At 52.4% G+C, this 16,472-nt stretch overlaps 1 protein-coding gene across 50 annotated transcripts in view; it reads right to left on the minus strand.

Annotated features, from left to right (window-relative positions):
* PCBP3 (poly(rC) binding protein 3) overlaps positions 1-16,472 on the minus strand; it is a 55,059-nt gene that overhangs the window by 36,043 nt on the left and 2,544 nt on the right. For 20 of the 50 annotated variants that reach the window (XR_015289377.1, XR_015289375.1, XM_023930525.2 and 17 more), the window contains exons 2-4: positions 15,848-15,944; positions 9,051-9,125; positions 7,813-7,918 (exon numbers count right to left, since the gene is read on the minus strand). Coding sequence is in view for 13 of the 50 variants with exons in the window: in XM_023930525.2 (XP_023786293.2) it covers positions 7,813-7,914 (102 nt within the window). In the remaining 37 variants the exon portion in view is untranslated. Of the gene's footprint in view, positions 1-3,451; positions 3,543-7,807; positions 7,919-9,050; positions 9,126-15,847; positions 15,945-16,472 lie in introns of all 50 variants that reach the window. The other 30 variants (XM_086898209.1, XM_086898205.1, XM_086898199.1 and 27 more) reach the window with 3 other exon arrangements.

A 16,472-nucleotide genomic window follows, 5' to 3' on the forward strand; every position in this document is an offset into this window, starting at 1 on the left:
GGACATTAGGGACAGATTAGGTGCAGAACAGAAAACACATGGGGATCAAGCAAGGGAGGCAGAGGGGGAGTCACAACCACCCTGGTCCCATCAACCCCGGTTGCATCCAGTGCTCTTTGTCCACAATCCCAAACCCATGACTTTAACCCTGGCCACAGATGCTCTTTGGGAATGGGAGACTGATCAGAGACATGGGGAGACGCCTGCCCTAGAGAAGTGACCCGGCGCCCCGAGGAGCTTGGCTGGGATGCAGACTGACCCCATCCCTCCTCTGCCAGGCCCCCACTGGTGTGGATCCGGAGGAGATGGGAGCGGGGATCCCACACCGATGGCCACCACAGGCTCATGTCCCACCTGACACTGTCCCCAGCCCAAGGAAGGGGCTGCAGGGCAGTGTGTGCCAGGGCCATGCGGTGGCACAAGGGACTGCCCTGTCCCTGTCCCTGTCCCTGTCCCGCGCAGTGCTGGCTCTCCCTGCTCCAGCTGGCGAGGGGGAAGACAGGGGCCCTCGGCATCCGGGGGTGGATCGCCAGTGCGCTGCGCTCAGACCCTGACAGCAGGCTCCAAAACTGTCACTCCCGATCTGTTTTCACTTCAGCTAAACCTCAACCCCTATTACAATCAAGGAGAGCCGCCTCTCCTCTCCCCTTCTCCCTGTGGTAGGTCCTGTGTAACCTCGGGTCTCAATGCTGAGCCAAACCCCAGCCAGGGAATGGGTGAACTGGGTCCACTGGGAACGATGGCTGCCAGAGACAGGGTCACGACTACCCCGTCCCCAGACCTGGCCCTGGCAGCGAGGGCACAGCCACTGCAGTGGTTGCATCCCTGCAGGGCTGCGGGTCTGTCTAAATCCGTGGGGGATGCACCACCGATATCACCGATACCACAACCTGCCTCTGCTGTGGGTGGTATCCAGCTCCCAAACTGCATCCATGGAGTGGAGGGGGTTTGGTTACAGCAAGGTGCACCCACTGCATGCTGCCAGCTCACTTAGCGACCCCCAAACTAAATAAATTAAACCAGATCCGTGTGTGTGCATGTGATTACAGCACAGGATGGATGCATTCAGTGGGAAGCTGGGAGAAAGTGTGGTGGATGGAGACAACCCTCTCCAACCAGGGAAGCCTTCAAATTCCCTCCCCAGCTCAGCTGGCCAGAAAGCAGCTGCAGAGAACTGGCAGACTCCCATCATGGGGGCTGTCACCCACCCTCGTGCTGCAGGACTGGGGGGCTCAAGGGCAGAGGTGCAACCCTATGGGTTTGGGGACCATCCCCTGCTCTCCAAAGGCACACACAGCCTGGAGCCAGGGCTCTCAGTGCTGCGCCACCACCGGGATCAAGCTCAGCCCAGTGTGCCAGCCATGTTCCCCCCCGCGCCACAGAGAGCCACGCCACCGGCAAGGTGCCCTCTCTGCCTGCTCCACAGCAAACACCCATTTTCCAAGAGGGAGCCTGGAAAAAACAATCGATCCCCTGGGAAAAGCTACCCTGGGGCCACTAAAGCAGCATGGCTGGCTGGTACCCAGGGGAGTATTCCTCAAGGTGGGGTGTGAGCAGCTCCCCGTGCCCCCTGGTCCATCTCAAAAGGGAGCTGGCCACCACCAAGGGATTTGCTCCATCCACCAGCAATCTTGGCAGCATTCCTCTTCCTTCATCCCACGCTACATTCCCGCAGCTTCTCTGCCATTCTGAAGGTATTCAAATAATGTTGGAGGCAATTAGAGATTATTCCCTCTGCCTTGACAGCCGCCTTTCGTCCCCACTTCAAAATGACCATTCTTCTTGGAGGAATAAACGTCCTCTTAATTCAGCAAGATTAAAAGAACATTTCCTGCTGTTATTTCCCAAGAAGAAAAAATTTGCTTCCATCTCTGAGAACACTGAAAATATTTATAAATATGAATCCCTAAAAGAAAGGGGGAAGTCTGAGATTAAGAGCTTCAGAAAAATTACTGAGTTATTCTGGAATTCTGTATTAAGAACAAAACCCCAGCTATTAGTAAAGAATGACTGCAGGTTTTTTTTAATTCAGAGTTAGGTTTCTGTATCAAAATGCAGCCCAGCATCTGTCCTTGCATCTGTCAAAACAAAGGTCAATCATTTTATGGAAACTTAAACACAACGTCCTTGAGCCACTGTTTCTGGTTTATTTTTAAGCTGAACGTGACTTCCAGTTAATAAAATCGTATCTTTTAAGATAGTTCACATTCAAATTACATTTTCCCAGAAAACTCGGATTATGAGAAAAACGTATCCGAGAGTATTTTTCCTTTATAGTATGGAGATGATAATCTGGGGTTGATTTCAACAGCTTTTAAGTCATCTACAATATTTGCCACTGACATTTCACTTTTCTACTTATAAAGTGATGATGAAACCAAAGAAAATGCAACAGAAACATGATGGTATCAGGAAGAATTTTGACACCCTGAGGAAAATGGGTATCTGAGGGCAAACAGAAAACAAAGCGAGAATCATAATAAAAGGGATTCCTCTCTCCAAATCAAATTTCCCCCCCAGAAGGAAGAAAAAAGAAGAAAAATAATGGAAATAGGATGGAATTAAATAATACGAATATTTATAGCATTAAAAATTAATGGATGTGGAACGGATTAGAAATATTCTTTAAATAATATTGGAACAAGAATGGAATTCAAAATAAAAATATTAAAAATTTGGAAATATACTGGAACCAAAAATAAACAGAAATACTTCAAATGAAACAAAATAATGCAACATAAAAATCAAATTAATCAGGGTTGGGGGTTTTATTATGTTGCCACACTAAGACATGATTAACATCCCTGTTATTTGTGTCCATTTCTTGAAGGCAATTCCATTTGTGCCATTCCCACCCAAGCGCACACACAAATGACACTGTCCAAAGCCTGAGCTGCAAATCATGGAATTTAGGAACAGCTGGATATTCTGGTTAAGGAAGAGATGGACACTTCCCTACCTAGGGAGACAATCATTGGCACTGGCTGCCAGGCACGGGTAAAATGGAATTTAACTAAAATAAAGCACACGCTTCGAGAACGACAATTTTGCAAAAGAAATTTGCAGTGAGATTTGTCAAATTTAACTCACAAAAAATATTTGGCTTTTTTTTTTCCCTGAAAACAAAAGCAAACAAATATTTGGCAAAATAATTTCCCAATACTGTTTGGGGAATTTCTCCAAGGAGAGAGTTGGGGAGCAGCCACTAACTTAAGGGAATGCCGTGCTTGTGTGCCGATGTCTCCAATAATCCCGCCTCACGCTGCCACAGGCTTAAATTTCCTCCACGAGAGATTCCCTTAAAACTGCTCCTAAGCATTCCAAGCTCTTCCAACCCACACTGGAGCCCGGGACCTGGCTCATTCCAGGATCCTTCCCTGACTTACACTGGTAGGAAAAGTTGCCCGTGGCAGGTGGTCTTCCACCAAGACAATCTTTTAAATCTCCTTACCTTTCCCAAAGAGCCGCTTTCGTGCCGCTTTGGCGGGAGGGGGATCCAGACAGATGGCCAGTCTTTTCACGTTTGGAAAGGATGAAAAATGCTACAGGGGGGAAAAAAATCCCAGTGATTTTTTTTTTTTTCTTATTCCGCTGTTCGGCGCAGAAGGGCTCCCAACCTCATTGGCCATGGGAGACCCACCACGTGGCACAGGATGAACGGCACGTGACCTGTTTTCTCCCAAATCCCTGGGTTTGCTGGAAAGGGGGATGCACCCACTGCTGATGTTCTTGTCATTTCATGGGCTTTGATTTATTTATTTATTTTTATTATTTTTTTTTAAAGGCCACTGAGCAAATCTGGATGCCTTGAGGCAATGAGGTCAAGCCAGCCAATGCTTCCAATGTGAAGGAGAAAGGATCTCAGCACGAGATGAGCTCCGGTGCGCTGCCCACACGCAGGGGGAAATTTGGGCATGTTTTATGGGGTGCCTGCCCACCCAGTGTGGGGCCAGAGCCTCTGGGAGGGACAGGAGACCTGTGCTAAACCCTCCACCTCAGAGGCAGCATCACAGTGGGAAGGACCCTGCTGAAGCGCTGCCTGCACGTCCCAGAGTTCATCTGGCTCCCTGCAGGAAGGGGATGTGTTACAACTGCTCCATCACCCAAACCAGATGATCTCGTGCCCCAATGTTGCTCCTGACCCCTCCTCAGCTGTTCCCATCCTCTGCTGCCCTCCTGGCTGACACACCAAACTGCTCCAAGAGATGACAATCTCCTCCTTTGGAGGCTGCTGGAACAGCTTTCTGGGAAGCTGGACCAAGAGCAGTGGCACACTCTGGGTGGGCACCACCTGCTCCCACCAGTCCATGGCTTCACCAGGCCCAAAGGCTGTTTCAGTGTCCCCACACAGACACTCACCCAGCTCAAAATGCAGCATAATTCTGGGGATCCCAAAAAGGTCCTTGAGATGCTGTGGAGTAAGGAAAGCCAAGCCACTGCTCCCAGTATTTGATTTTGACTGGTGCTAGGGGTGTTCCCAGCTCTGAGCCACCACATCCCAGCTGGCCACGGTCCACAGGCAAAGCATCTCCTGTCCTTCCCTCAGCAGCCAGGGCAGATACCAGCCCTTCAATGGCCAGACATTCAGACTGGGGAAGGAAAAAGGAGTTTTTGGAGCCCCCAGACATCCTCATGCTCTGTCCATCGAAGCTCAAGTACATTGGTTGCACCAGTCAGAAGCTGCATTTTTCCATCAACCCAAGTCCCCACCCGGCTGTGCCAACCCTTGGCTGTGCTGTCTTTCCATGCCAGGGATACATCTGTTCACCTTCAAGCTGCAGCCAAATCTACCTTGGGCATCTGCCCTTGGATGTCACTTCTGCAGAGCCCCAGCCACCCCATCACTCAAGGGCTCAAGCCCTTCTCCTAAGCACCTAAGGCTCCTTGGAGGACCAGCTGAGCTTGATGAAACAGCCATGGGCACCTCCAGCCCTTCTTGGCATCACCACCATGTCCCAAATGCTGGTTCTTCCTTGCAGATGTTCCCCCTCCTGAAGCATCAGGAGCACAGCCCCTAATTCCAGATTATTCCCAAGGCCAGACTGTCTCAAATCACAGTGCTCCCAAAACCACAAGTACAGCCATAATAAGCCCCAAATAAGTGTAGAAAAAGTGCAGGGTTTCACCCAAATCTTCTCTGGCTCAGAGGGTCATGCTTCAGCCAAATCACTGGGAACTCACTTCCAACAAATGCACATTGAGGGAGAAACTTAAACACTAAAATTTTCAAATGCAAACTATGGCCACAGCCCAAAGCACCCAGCTCGCTGCTTGCCCCTCCTGTGTTTTCTGATGGCCACAAAGAAACCTGAGCACCCTGGGATAGTGGAAGGTGTCCCTGTCCACAGCAGGGGGTCAGAACGAGATGAGCTTTAAAGTTCCTTCCAACTCAAAGCATTCCACGATTCTGTGGTTCCATGATCCCTCGCCCCACCTTTCGGCCCCCTCCTCCTTCCCCAGAGAAGCTAAAGCTGGCTCCTCAGTAATCTTCCCAATAATTATATAATAGAGAGGCAGGCAGATAAATCATTTTAGGCCGCTGTGCCCATAGAAAGCAAGCTGGATTAAAAGATCAGAACAAGCAATACTTAGATTAAAATGGTTTGTTATTTTCAGCTGCGGGAAAATATCTGTGGCTAAAGCACAGAAGATGCGAAGTGAAGGCCCATCACCTTCTTTCCTCCCAAAACCTGACCTTTCTACATATTAGCCAAGGCGAATTCTAGGTTTCCAACCTCAAATCAGGTTTTGCTTCCCAACAGGTAAAAAAATACACTTTGCCAGTTCATGTGACATTTTAGCTAAGATTAAAAGATGCTTCAAGTTGTAGTTTCCCCATGTGAAGCCATCAGAGCCCTTAAATCAGGAGAACTGGCACACAGTTTGGCAGATAACACCACTGCCTACAAAAAATGTGGCTCCTGGCATGATGGGCACCAACCCCTTTGCTTTGTCCCAGGCCTCCCCACAGTCCCAAGCTGATGGCAGGTGGATGCCAGGCTTACCAGCAGTGCAGAGGTGGCAGTGGCAGCTGGGAGAAGCCCATCAGACAGTGGGATAGCTCTCTACAGGGACCTATATGCTGTCCCCCTGGCCCCCAGCAAGGTCAGCGGCCCGGGGTGCTACACTCTGACTGATGGCTTTGGAAAGGCGTGAAGGGGAGGCAGGAACAAAAGGGGGAGAGAGGGAGCTGGCGCTGGGGGCCGAGCTCTCCGCAGGGCATGGGGCTCATCAGCCCAGTTTGGATCAATGGGTGAGCTCCGCTCATTCACTTTCAAGGTCAGATTGAGCACTAGGATCAAACTGAGAAATGGATTGGCACTGGCGGGCACATCCCCATCACCACCCTGCAGCCTCGTGTCACAGCTGTTTGCCTTGCTGGAATGGACAATTCCCACCAGACAGCATCTCCAGAATCAGCATTCCCACCTGAACACATTGCTAACCCTGTAGAATCTCCATCTTACAGCTTCAGCAGTGACCACTCATCCCATCACCTGGATGGAAGACGGAGCAGCAGTTTTTCCAGTGTAAAGTCGCAGAATATCCTGAGTTGGAAGGGATCCACAAGGATCATCGAGTCCAACTCCTGGCCCTGCACAGGACAATGCCCAGAATCCCACGTTGTGCTCTTCCATGTTGTCTCTCCCAGCTGTAGTTTTTCTATAAAAAGGTCAAGGTACCACACACACAGGATCAGCCCTGAATTGAGGATGGCACACCACGGGGCAAGAGGTCCAAGACACAGCCTCGGGGAGGGCTTGGATAGACACACACCAGGCTTGGCTCCCTCCTGCGGATGTGGGAGAGGGGCGGGACACAGACCTGAGAGCAGGGATGGGATGGTGGACAGGGAGCATGAGAAGGCAGAAAAATGATGTCAGAGACCTTACCAGAGGGAGATGGGAGCTATGAGATTTTGTGAAGTCCACCCAAATTCAGCCTTATATTGCAGGAAAGTGTACTCACTAGAGCCAGAGAATAAAACACACTTGCTGGACAGGTGATGGCAGAGACCTCAGACCAGACATAACCAGTACCCACCACATCACCAGAGGTCACAGATAAACCTCCTCACAGTCTTTTTTGGCAAGTTTGATCCTTGCTGTGCCTTACTGGGTCACCTGCAGCTCCTCTGGGAAACCTCCAGCCCTCTATCCAAAACACACCCTCATGTTGCAGCTGCAGGCTGTTTGCTCTGGCTGGACTCTCCCGACGTTTTCCGTGCAGGAAACAGGGATAAGCAACACTTGTAAAAGGAATGGGAGAAAAGAGAAATGGGTTTGTCTGTCGCTACAACATTTCTGCTTTTTGGAGCTGTCTTCTCCCTCGGAGACACACATCCTCCTCTCCACTAATGGAAAATGTTGCCCCGCCATCCATTCGTGCTAGTCAATGCCTGGGACAACATGATGGCCCAGGGCCACTCCAGATCTATTTTAGTCACAAAAGCAGAGTGGCTGATGAAAATCACTTCCCAGCTTAGCTCTTTTGCTGGTTTTAATGGAATGGCCAACGTGGCGGAAAGCAGGCGGTGAGGGTGGAGATGGCTCCATGGGAGACCTGCAGGGATACAGGAGAGAGGCCCCAGCATCCTCCCTGCAGATGTTTTACAGCCTCAGGGACCTGCAAAGACTATTCCTTCCAGGATTTGCCCAGAGAAGGTATGGCTGCCCCTTCCTTGGGAGTGTTCTAGGCCAGGTTGGACGGGGCCTGTGGAAGATGTCCCCATGGAACAAGATGAGCTCTAAGGGGACCCTTCCAATCTGAACAATTCTGGGATTCTATGACTTGGGAAGGACCTTACCTTACCCTACAGGACGGCCTCAAGCTCCAGAGTGATTCCTGGGAGGGTCTGGCTGCACCAGAAAAGGGCATGCTGAGCGTGGCGGGGAGCCCAGCAGTCCACGGCATGAGCCTGCAGACCAGGATATGGCAGAGGTTAAGGCACAGCACAGAGGAAAGACCAAAACTGCTTAATTTCATAGAGAAATAAAACACAGTCTTGTTTAGGGGTTGGGGAAGAATGATCAAGAGCATCACCTCCAGGCTGTGTATGGGCTTAGGCAAGCAGAACTTAAATTTTTCTTTATATTGCAAACAGGTTTGGGCAGATCCTCAGCATTCACCAACCACGGGAAATCATCCCATGGAGGATGGGATCCCTGGTTTACCAGAGAGACTCCCCAGTGACCACATCCCAGCAGTCCTCCTCTGTGGTCACCTGCCTACAGCCATGCCCAGCTGTGGAGCCAAGGGCCTGCTTCCTACAGAAACCCAACGGTGTTGGAAAGAATCCAGCATGTTTCAGTGCCATGGGTGCGGAGTGCCAGCTGGATTTTTGCTGCTGCTCCCAATAAGTTAACTGGGGTGTGCACTACCTGTCAATACAATCAATGTAGCAGCCTCAACTGCTAATAAACCAAGTGCCAGAGGGCAGGAAAACCTCTCCACTGCCCAAAATATTCCCTGGGCAGCAGGGTGGGTGAGCTGCAGACCCCTTGCTTGGGTGTGGTGCTGCTCTTAGTGTGCTGGGGTACCTTGTGTGTTAACAAGGAAAAGCTTCCTCTTCCTGGTGACTCAGCAACCACCGTGCTCATCCCCTGGGCACTTCCCTGCCATGGGAAGGAGCCTCTCAGTGGGAGAGGAGTCCATGGGACCTCCTGAGGTCAGTCTTCAGTCCTGCTTATGCTCACAGCAGTGCCAGAACAAAGGTCAGAGCAGGCCTTATTCCTTTGGGGTCTGAAAACCTCCAAGGATGGAGCACACACAGCCTCTCTCAGCAACCAGCTGTCCTCAGAATTTGTTTTTTTCTCTCAACAGTTCTCTCCATGTCCTCCAAGGTAGCAGCTCCACCCCCAGCTGGTGTCACCTGCAAGCATCACAGGTCCCAGGGTGGACTCTGAGGGACTCCCCTGCTCTCCACTGAGCCTACACGAGCCAGATAAATTCTAAATCCCAGTAACTGCTGCAATTGCAACATCCAGTCCCATGGGCTCCGGCCAAAGCTAAAAATCTGGAAAGAATGGAAACCCCAAACTGTGACTCACCGTTGGAAGACCCACAGGGACAGGTCAGGGACCCCGTGGAGCTGGTGGTCAGCAGTGCAGGAGGCAGGGAAGGATCTGGAAGACAGCACATCTCATCACCCTGAGGAGCCCAGGCAGCCCCCAACCCAGAATCCACAGAGCATCCTCCCAGCCTGCTGCCCTGGCCAAGGGCAACACAGGAAACAGGGAAGCTCAGGGACAAATCAGAGGAGTCCTTGGTAATTGTTTTATTCCAATCAGTACCAATTGCTGGTTACTGATTCCAGGATTGATACTAAGAAAGGAAAATCCTCATCATGGCAGCAACCTCATCAACATACCCATGAAAAGGAAGCTCAGGCAAGGATTTAGGGATGCTGGAAGCACAAGGGGTTGCAAGGAAACACAATCCTTCTTCCCAGAGTCAGTGTGGGCACAAATCATCAACCCACACCCCACAAATTCATGGGGGAAGAGACTTGCACTCATCTTCCAGGTCCTAGGTTTGAGTTTATCCCAAGGCAAGGCTTAACATTCAGGGAACACTGCATTAAGAAATATGTTAGCAGTTTTTGTAATCAAAAATGGGTCCATCTCTCAACAGCTCTGTTCCTTGTTATGTCCCACCCCTTCCACCACGAAGGGCAGGTGAGATCCCAGCCACGAGCTTGTGCTCCTGCAGCAGGCACCAGTGCACACCCATGAGGTGTTCTCTCCCATCAGGGTGCAGGTCACCTCCAGGCACACAGGAGGTTTGGTGCCCTGCTGGGACAACCTCAGCTCCAGCACAGGTAAGAGGGAACCTCAAGCAACCCAAAAGCAGCCTCCAGGCAGAAACCTCAGCACTGCAAAGGACATCTTGGCTGCTTTAAGCACCCTCTGACAGCTCCAGTAGAGATTTCCAGAAGATTCTGCCACATCACACCACATCCTTCCTCATCACTGACCAGTCCAAGGCACTCAGGAATTGTCTTAAGAGGCATCATGAGACGGACAAGCAACATTTGGGCTGCTGGGGGACTATTGTCAGCCCTGGCTGACGTTTCCCAAATCCTCTAACAGCACAGCCAAAGCCCCTGCACCTCATGGCTGCCCTGACAGTACAAGCTAAGGAGCCAACTGAATTTTTTTTCCTGGTTGCTTTCTCCAGTGAAGCATGCAGTGGTGCCAGGAGAGGCAACAGTAAGCTTTTCCCACCAAAAGTTTTCCTCCTCCCGATCCATGGCAGTGGAAAGCATGGCTCCATCCCTGCATGGCCAGTTCACCCGCAAGCTCTCATGGACTACATCCCATCAGGAAATATGGTCAGGAATGATCACAAGGATCACTCAGGATGTTGAAGGAGTCATTTCTGAACAGCAGAGTGCCCAGATCCCAGCAAAATCCCACCTACTGCATCCCACCTGAGGACGCAAGGAATTCCAATGCACTGATGTGGCCAATCCCAAAAAACAGCCTCTGGAGACTACAGCATTTCACTGCCCTTAATCCTAACCCCAGTGAGGCCACAGGGACCAGGACTGAGCAGCACCTGCAGCTTGATGGCTCCACCTGCACTGGAGCCCTCGGCCACCTCATTCCAGGGGACTCCAACTTTAGTCTGGGATGAGAATGGAGGAAACACAAAGACTTGGACAAACCTTGTCCAAAGAGTGGGCACCAGCAGGATGCCAAGGGGAAGGAGCTGAGGGTGGCTCCCTGCTCATGGCCAGCCCTCAAGGTGAGCTGGTGGTACTTCCATATGGGAGCAGCTCCTGTGCCTGGTCCCATGGAGCTGTGAAAACTCCCTGCTTTTACTCAGGAAGTGTAGGATGCCCTACCTTACCATCCCAAATATCACATTCCCTACTCCATACCACTTCCCCTTCCCAAAACTACCAAAGCTTGCCCTGACACCCATCCTGCCTCTCCTGCAAACTTCAGCTTCTCCTCACTGCTGATGGCTGTTTGTGACCATCTGTGTGAAGTTCAGGCTCTGCAGAGAGCGTGGAGAGCTGTGAGAGGTCCTCTGGCTTTGCTGCGACCCTTCAGGGAAAACGCAAGGTCCTCTGGAAGACGTGCTGTGCAGTGGTGAGGGAGGGATGGCATGGGATGGGATGGTGTCCTGGGGTGACTTTATGATACTGGTATCCCCAATCGTCTGGTTTATGTTATATATTAAGTTCTGCACCTTTAAGACTGGCTTTGAGAGCAAGAGAGGGGGAAGAAGCAGCGCGCAGTGTGTTAAGGAAAACATCACTCCCACACATCCCGCTCCTGGACTGTGGTGTCTGCAGCACGGACAGACAGCGGAACAGAGCTTCTCTCTGGCTTTTAGTTAGCTTTAGCTAGCTGAGGCAGAGGAGTTCCCTGGACCTTTGGGTTTTCTTGGATCTGTGCAAGCCTGCTCTGGACTGAACACCCAGCCAAACCCCAGGAGCTCACACCTGTGGCCCACCGGGGCCTGGGCCTTGGCACTTTCCAGCACTGTAGGGACTGATAAGAACCTGAGTGAGCCGAGCTACACCACATGAAAAGGACTTTTCTTCCTAGACTTGCCATCCCATCGAACAGCGAGAGGTTTTATTATTTAATATGATTCAATTTCTGTTAAATAATCAGCTTTTTCCACTTCTCTCCAAGGAATTTTTTTTTCCTTTCCCAGACCAGTTGGTGGGGAGGGGTCATTTCCCTGGGAAACCCCCATTTGGAGTTTTCCTCCCTAATTTGCCCTAAACTAAGACAGATGGGATGGGATGGGATGGGGATGGGGATGGGGATGGGGATGGGGATGGGGATGGGGATGGGGATGGGGATGGGGATGGGGATGGGGATGGGGATGGGGATGGGGATGGATTGGATGGGATGGGATGGGATGGGATGGGATGGGATGGGATGGGATGGGATGAGATGGTATGGTATGGAGATGAGACAGGATATGATGGGATGAGATGGATGGCATGGGGCAGGATAGGATAGGATGAGACGAGATGGGAATGGGGATGAGATGGGATGGGATGGGATGGGATGGGGATGTTTTCCCACCTTGCCACCAAACCCTGATCTATAGTACACCCCACAGACAGGAACAGCAGTGAGATGGCTCCACCTGCATTGCCCCCCAGGCTGTCAGCCCTCTTTGTGCTGGAGGGAACTCCCCTTCCCGCCAGTGGGGATGCAGCAGCCCCCGCAGCGCCGGCATCCGCTTTGTCCTGAGGTTCTGGGGGCTGTCAGTCCCTGTGCAGGCAGAGAGGGATCCTCCCCTGACCTGTGTTCCCATCATCCGCCTGCCCGGGTGTTTCACACAGACAGAGGCAATGATTTTAATGTCCCAGTGAACAAGCTGTCGGGATGCATCAGCCTCAAAGGGCAGCCTTCAGAGCTGCCTTCTCCTCCCAGGCACTGCCTAGGCAAGGAAAACCAATTCCAGCTCCACACACTCACACACCGTGTCACCAGTGCCTGTGATTTTCCAGCCTTTTAACTAAAAATCCTTGCAAACACCACTGGTGAGGAGGGGGAGGCAGCGAGACCAGGGTAGGGGTCAGATGGGAGGTGCCGCTGGGCTGGCAGAGGGGCAGCCCCACAGGCAGAGCCCGGTGATGTGATGGGACCTGAGCGCTGCTGAGCAGTCAGGAGCCCGGGCAGGGATGAGCTGAGAAAAGCCATGAGCAGAGCTGACATCTGCCCCCTGGGCGGGTACCTAATGAGCGGAGACATTGTCCATTTGCGGAGACCGGGGAAAGTTGAAAGATTTCCGAGCTGACACCTGGCAGCCTCCATCGGCGTTCCTGACCAAACAGCAGGGCAAGGAGAATGGCGGTGGGGCTGGAACTGGTCAGCCCCAGGCTTCACAGGGCTGGGTGAGCTGGATGGCTGCAGGGCAGGTTATTTCAGTAGCTCATCCATGCTGCCCAAATCTCCCGTTTGTGATTTTCTGCCACCTTAGAAGATAAACTGGTGCCTTCTGGGAGCTGGTGGCAGGGGAGGGTGGGGGGCAGGTCTGGCAGGGTCCCGTGCAGCCCCATACCCCAGGAAAAGGCAGCAGCGTGGTAGGGAGCACATTCCTGGGTCCAGCAGCACACCAGGCCTGCCCTAGGCTGGGATCTGGGCACGGTCAAAGGCTCCTTGTGTCCCGTGGTCTCCACATCCCAGGAGGAGGATGGCACTCAGCAACACTCCAGCCCCCAGCGTCACCCAGCAGCCCCCCCACGCTTCCACAAACCTAGTTCCGTCAGTCCCTATAAATCCAGCCTCCCTAAGCCCACTTGTCACAAGCTCTTCCCTAATTCACCCACCTCCAGCCTCTTCCCTACCCACCACCTTCCACTGGTGACAAGACAGGAGCGATGGAGCAGGAGAAGGTAGAGCCCTGTATTGCCCCTACTGCCCCCCAGCTTCCCTCTCAGGAAAACTGGGCTCTAAAAGTACTTGTGAGCCAGCAAACACCCCCATTCCCCCGCAGATCCCGCAGGGAGATGCTCTTCTGCACCTGCCTGCCTGCTTTCTCAAAGTCCAAGAGGATTTACAGAGAAAACACCTCCCTGTAACTATTGTGGCTGAAAGGGGAGATCCTGGAGCATCCTCATGGCCTTCCACTAGCCTAAAGAGCACCTTAAAAACACTGACATTACTCCACATGGTTTTCACCAGCTCCATCAACAAACAGTCTTGGGTCTAAACCCCATTAAAAGCATGACTGTCACCTGCCAGGCTCTAGGGAACATATATAGCCAGAAGAAGGGTATAGCCCTTTCCCCTGGATGCCTGGAAGTACAAACAGCAGCTGGGCTCAGGCTGCTCCTCGCTGGCACCCGCTGACCTACTGGGCTCGAGCAGATGGAGCAGCCATAAATCCTCCTGTAAGCCAGGGAAGGGACTAATCTCCTAGAGGAGAAATTGGTTGGCAAGGGGGGAGAAGCTCAACATTCCACCTTTTCCTCCCTCCTCTGGCAAACCCAGCAGCACCCAGCATACCCAGAGGGATCACAGCACTCCGGGGGGCGGAGGAGGCACCAGGAGTTTGGGTACCAGGTGGAGACCCGGTTTGGGGACAAGCAGAGATTTAGGTCACAGCAAGCTAAGCCTTATGTGCCCTGCACAGGGAGACATGGCAGCTGGTGTCTCTGGGGGAAAACCACATCTGGTGAGCTCTTAAAACTTCCAAAATGCTCCCCAGCCACAAATGGCTGAGGCCTCTTTAAGACAGAGAGGTCCTTGGTGGGCATGGGAAGCCGGAAGAGCAGCCACTGGGATGAGGTGGATTACCCACAGTGGAATCCCTGGTCCTTCCTCACGTTTGGAGGAGGATTAGGTCCACTGGAGTGGGTTGGTCCAGGTTCACAGGGATCTGGAGAGCCAAACACACTCTCTCCAAAACACAGACATCCCCGGAAGGATTTGGAATGACAACGTGCCGATTTCAAAGCCCCACAGTAGATCCCACCATGGACATCCCCCCAGCCACGCTCACTCTGTGACCTTCAGAAAGGTGTTTCTGCCCCAAAGACCCCAAATCAGAGGTCAGCCCAAGGACACGCAGCCTGGTCCTGCTCCCGGGGCCATCCACAAGCACCAACCTTCTCCAACTCATTTTCCTTCTGCTCCAGAGGCCACGGAAAGTGAGAAAGTCAGCAAATTTTGAGCCACCATTCTTCTGGGTTGTTTTTTTTATCCTCTCCTCCTTTCTTTCTTGCGTCCCCTCTTCCCCTGCCTAAGGGCAGGAAGACTCCTCCTGTCTCCTGTGTGCTCACCAGGGACAAATGTCTTGCCAGATATTGTCAGCCCTATTCAGAAAACTCTGAGGCAGGAGAGCTGATGATGCCAGGCACGAGAGGTCTCAGAAGCACTTGAGAGGTGGAGGCTGGAATGTGTGGCATCTGGGTTTGCATTGCACCCTGCACCTCGGATGGAGGAGCACAGATTGCCAGCAGAGCCTGGGGAAGCCCCTGATGAGGTGTGACATCCACTAGTGTGGCACAGCATCAGTGCCACCTCTGCGGGTGCCACCACACATCCAAAGGAATGCCTGGGACAGAGGGTGAGCCATCGCTGTGTCCCTGGGGTCCACGGCCACCCAAGCTATGCAGTTGAAACAGGCAATTTCGAGTCCCTCGCTAATCCTTACCCACGCCCTGGAGGGGAGATTTAGGGAAAATCACAAAATTTGCCTGAGAGAATCCCCAAAACCCCTGTTTTCCAGGTGGGGAAACTGAGTCACAGAGAAAACCACCATGGACAGGCTTGCCTGCCCCATGGAGCCACACTGTCCCAGGGAAAGGCTTCAGTTCCCAGAAACCCTGGGATCATGTCACCATGCCCTGCCTTCATGTTACCAGTCCAATAAAAGCCTTTAAATAGGGAATTGTTTCCATATTTTAAGGAAAGCTTGGAGGCACAGAGAGAATGAGCATCTCTGAAGGTCTCTGGCCCAGCTCTTACCCTGAGCAGGGTCACTCCAGAGATGGATCAGGCTGCATGGCATGAAACCTTAAAATCTTTTCCAAGCCCTCTATTTTCTGCCTGCACACAGAAGATGTTCCCCAGATGCCCTCACCTACTGCCATCACCAAAAGGCTTCATTTTTATCCTTTTCAGAGCACAATGAGCAGCAGGGACCTCATCACAGATCATCACCTGGATAAAAGGGGACCACTTCATGGTGGTGCCTACAGTGATGACGTCCCCGTGTCCATGGTTGTGACCCCACTCCCAGAGCAGTGTCCAGCCTGGAATGGCCACCAGCCTGCTTGACCTGTGCCAGGGGGAACATGCCACCATCACCCCAAGGTCCCCTGGACAGCCCCAGGCCTGCAGTGGGGCCATTCCTGCCTCCTCACCTCTGGAGCGGGTTGCAGGTGCAGCACAACAACAACGTGGGGGCTCATCTGGCAGCGCTAGGAGGGTGGAGCTGCAGCTGGATGGATGGCTCCTTCCCTGTGGAACAAAGGGATATGAGTCAGTTATGAGGCAAAAACATCCTCCAGTGTGCCCCCCACAGCAGCTCCCTGTCCTGGGGACACCCACACAAGCATTTGAACCCACACCAGAGATGTCACCACCAGAATTCTCTCAGGACAAGCAGGTGCAGCTTTTCCCAGCTCAGCAGACCAGAGTCCTCTAAGGCATGATCAGAGGCCTCTGGGGCACTTGGATTTTCAGGAAACCATCACCCTGTGCTGGGAAAGTAGGGACAAGAGGGTTTGCTCCTTGGTGGCAGGGATGCATGAGTCATCCTCCAGCCTGATGCCCTTGAAACAGAGCCAAAAAAGCTTTTACCCAAAGTAGCCAGCAATAGGATACCAGAGCTGGAGCTCCAGGATTAACCCTTTCCTGGCAGAAGCTGTCTGGCTGCCCTCCCATGCAGATCCTTCCTCCTCCTCTGCTCAGTGTTGGGTTTTCCCACTATGCACCCACCAGGCTGGTGGACAAGATGCCAACACTACCCTGGCAAGGGCAGGGAGG

Source organism: Cyanistes caeruleus, chromosome 7 (genome assembly GCF_971803275.1).
Source record: "Cyanistes caeruleus chromosome 7, bCyaCae1.hap1.1, whole genome shotgun sequence".
In the NCBI taxonomy this organism is placed as follows: Eukaryota; Metazoa; Chordata; class Aves; order Passeriformes; family Paridae; genus Cyanistes; species Cyanistes caeruleus.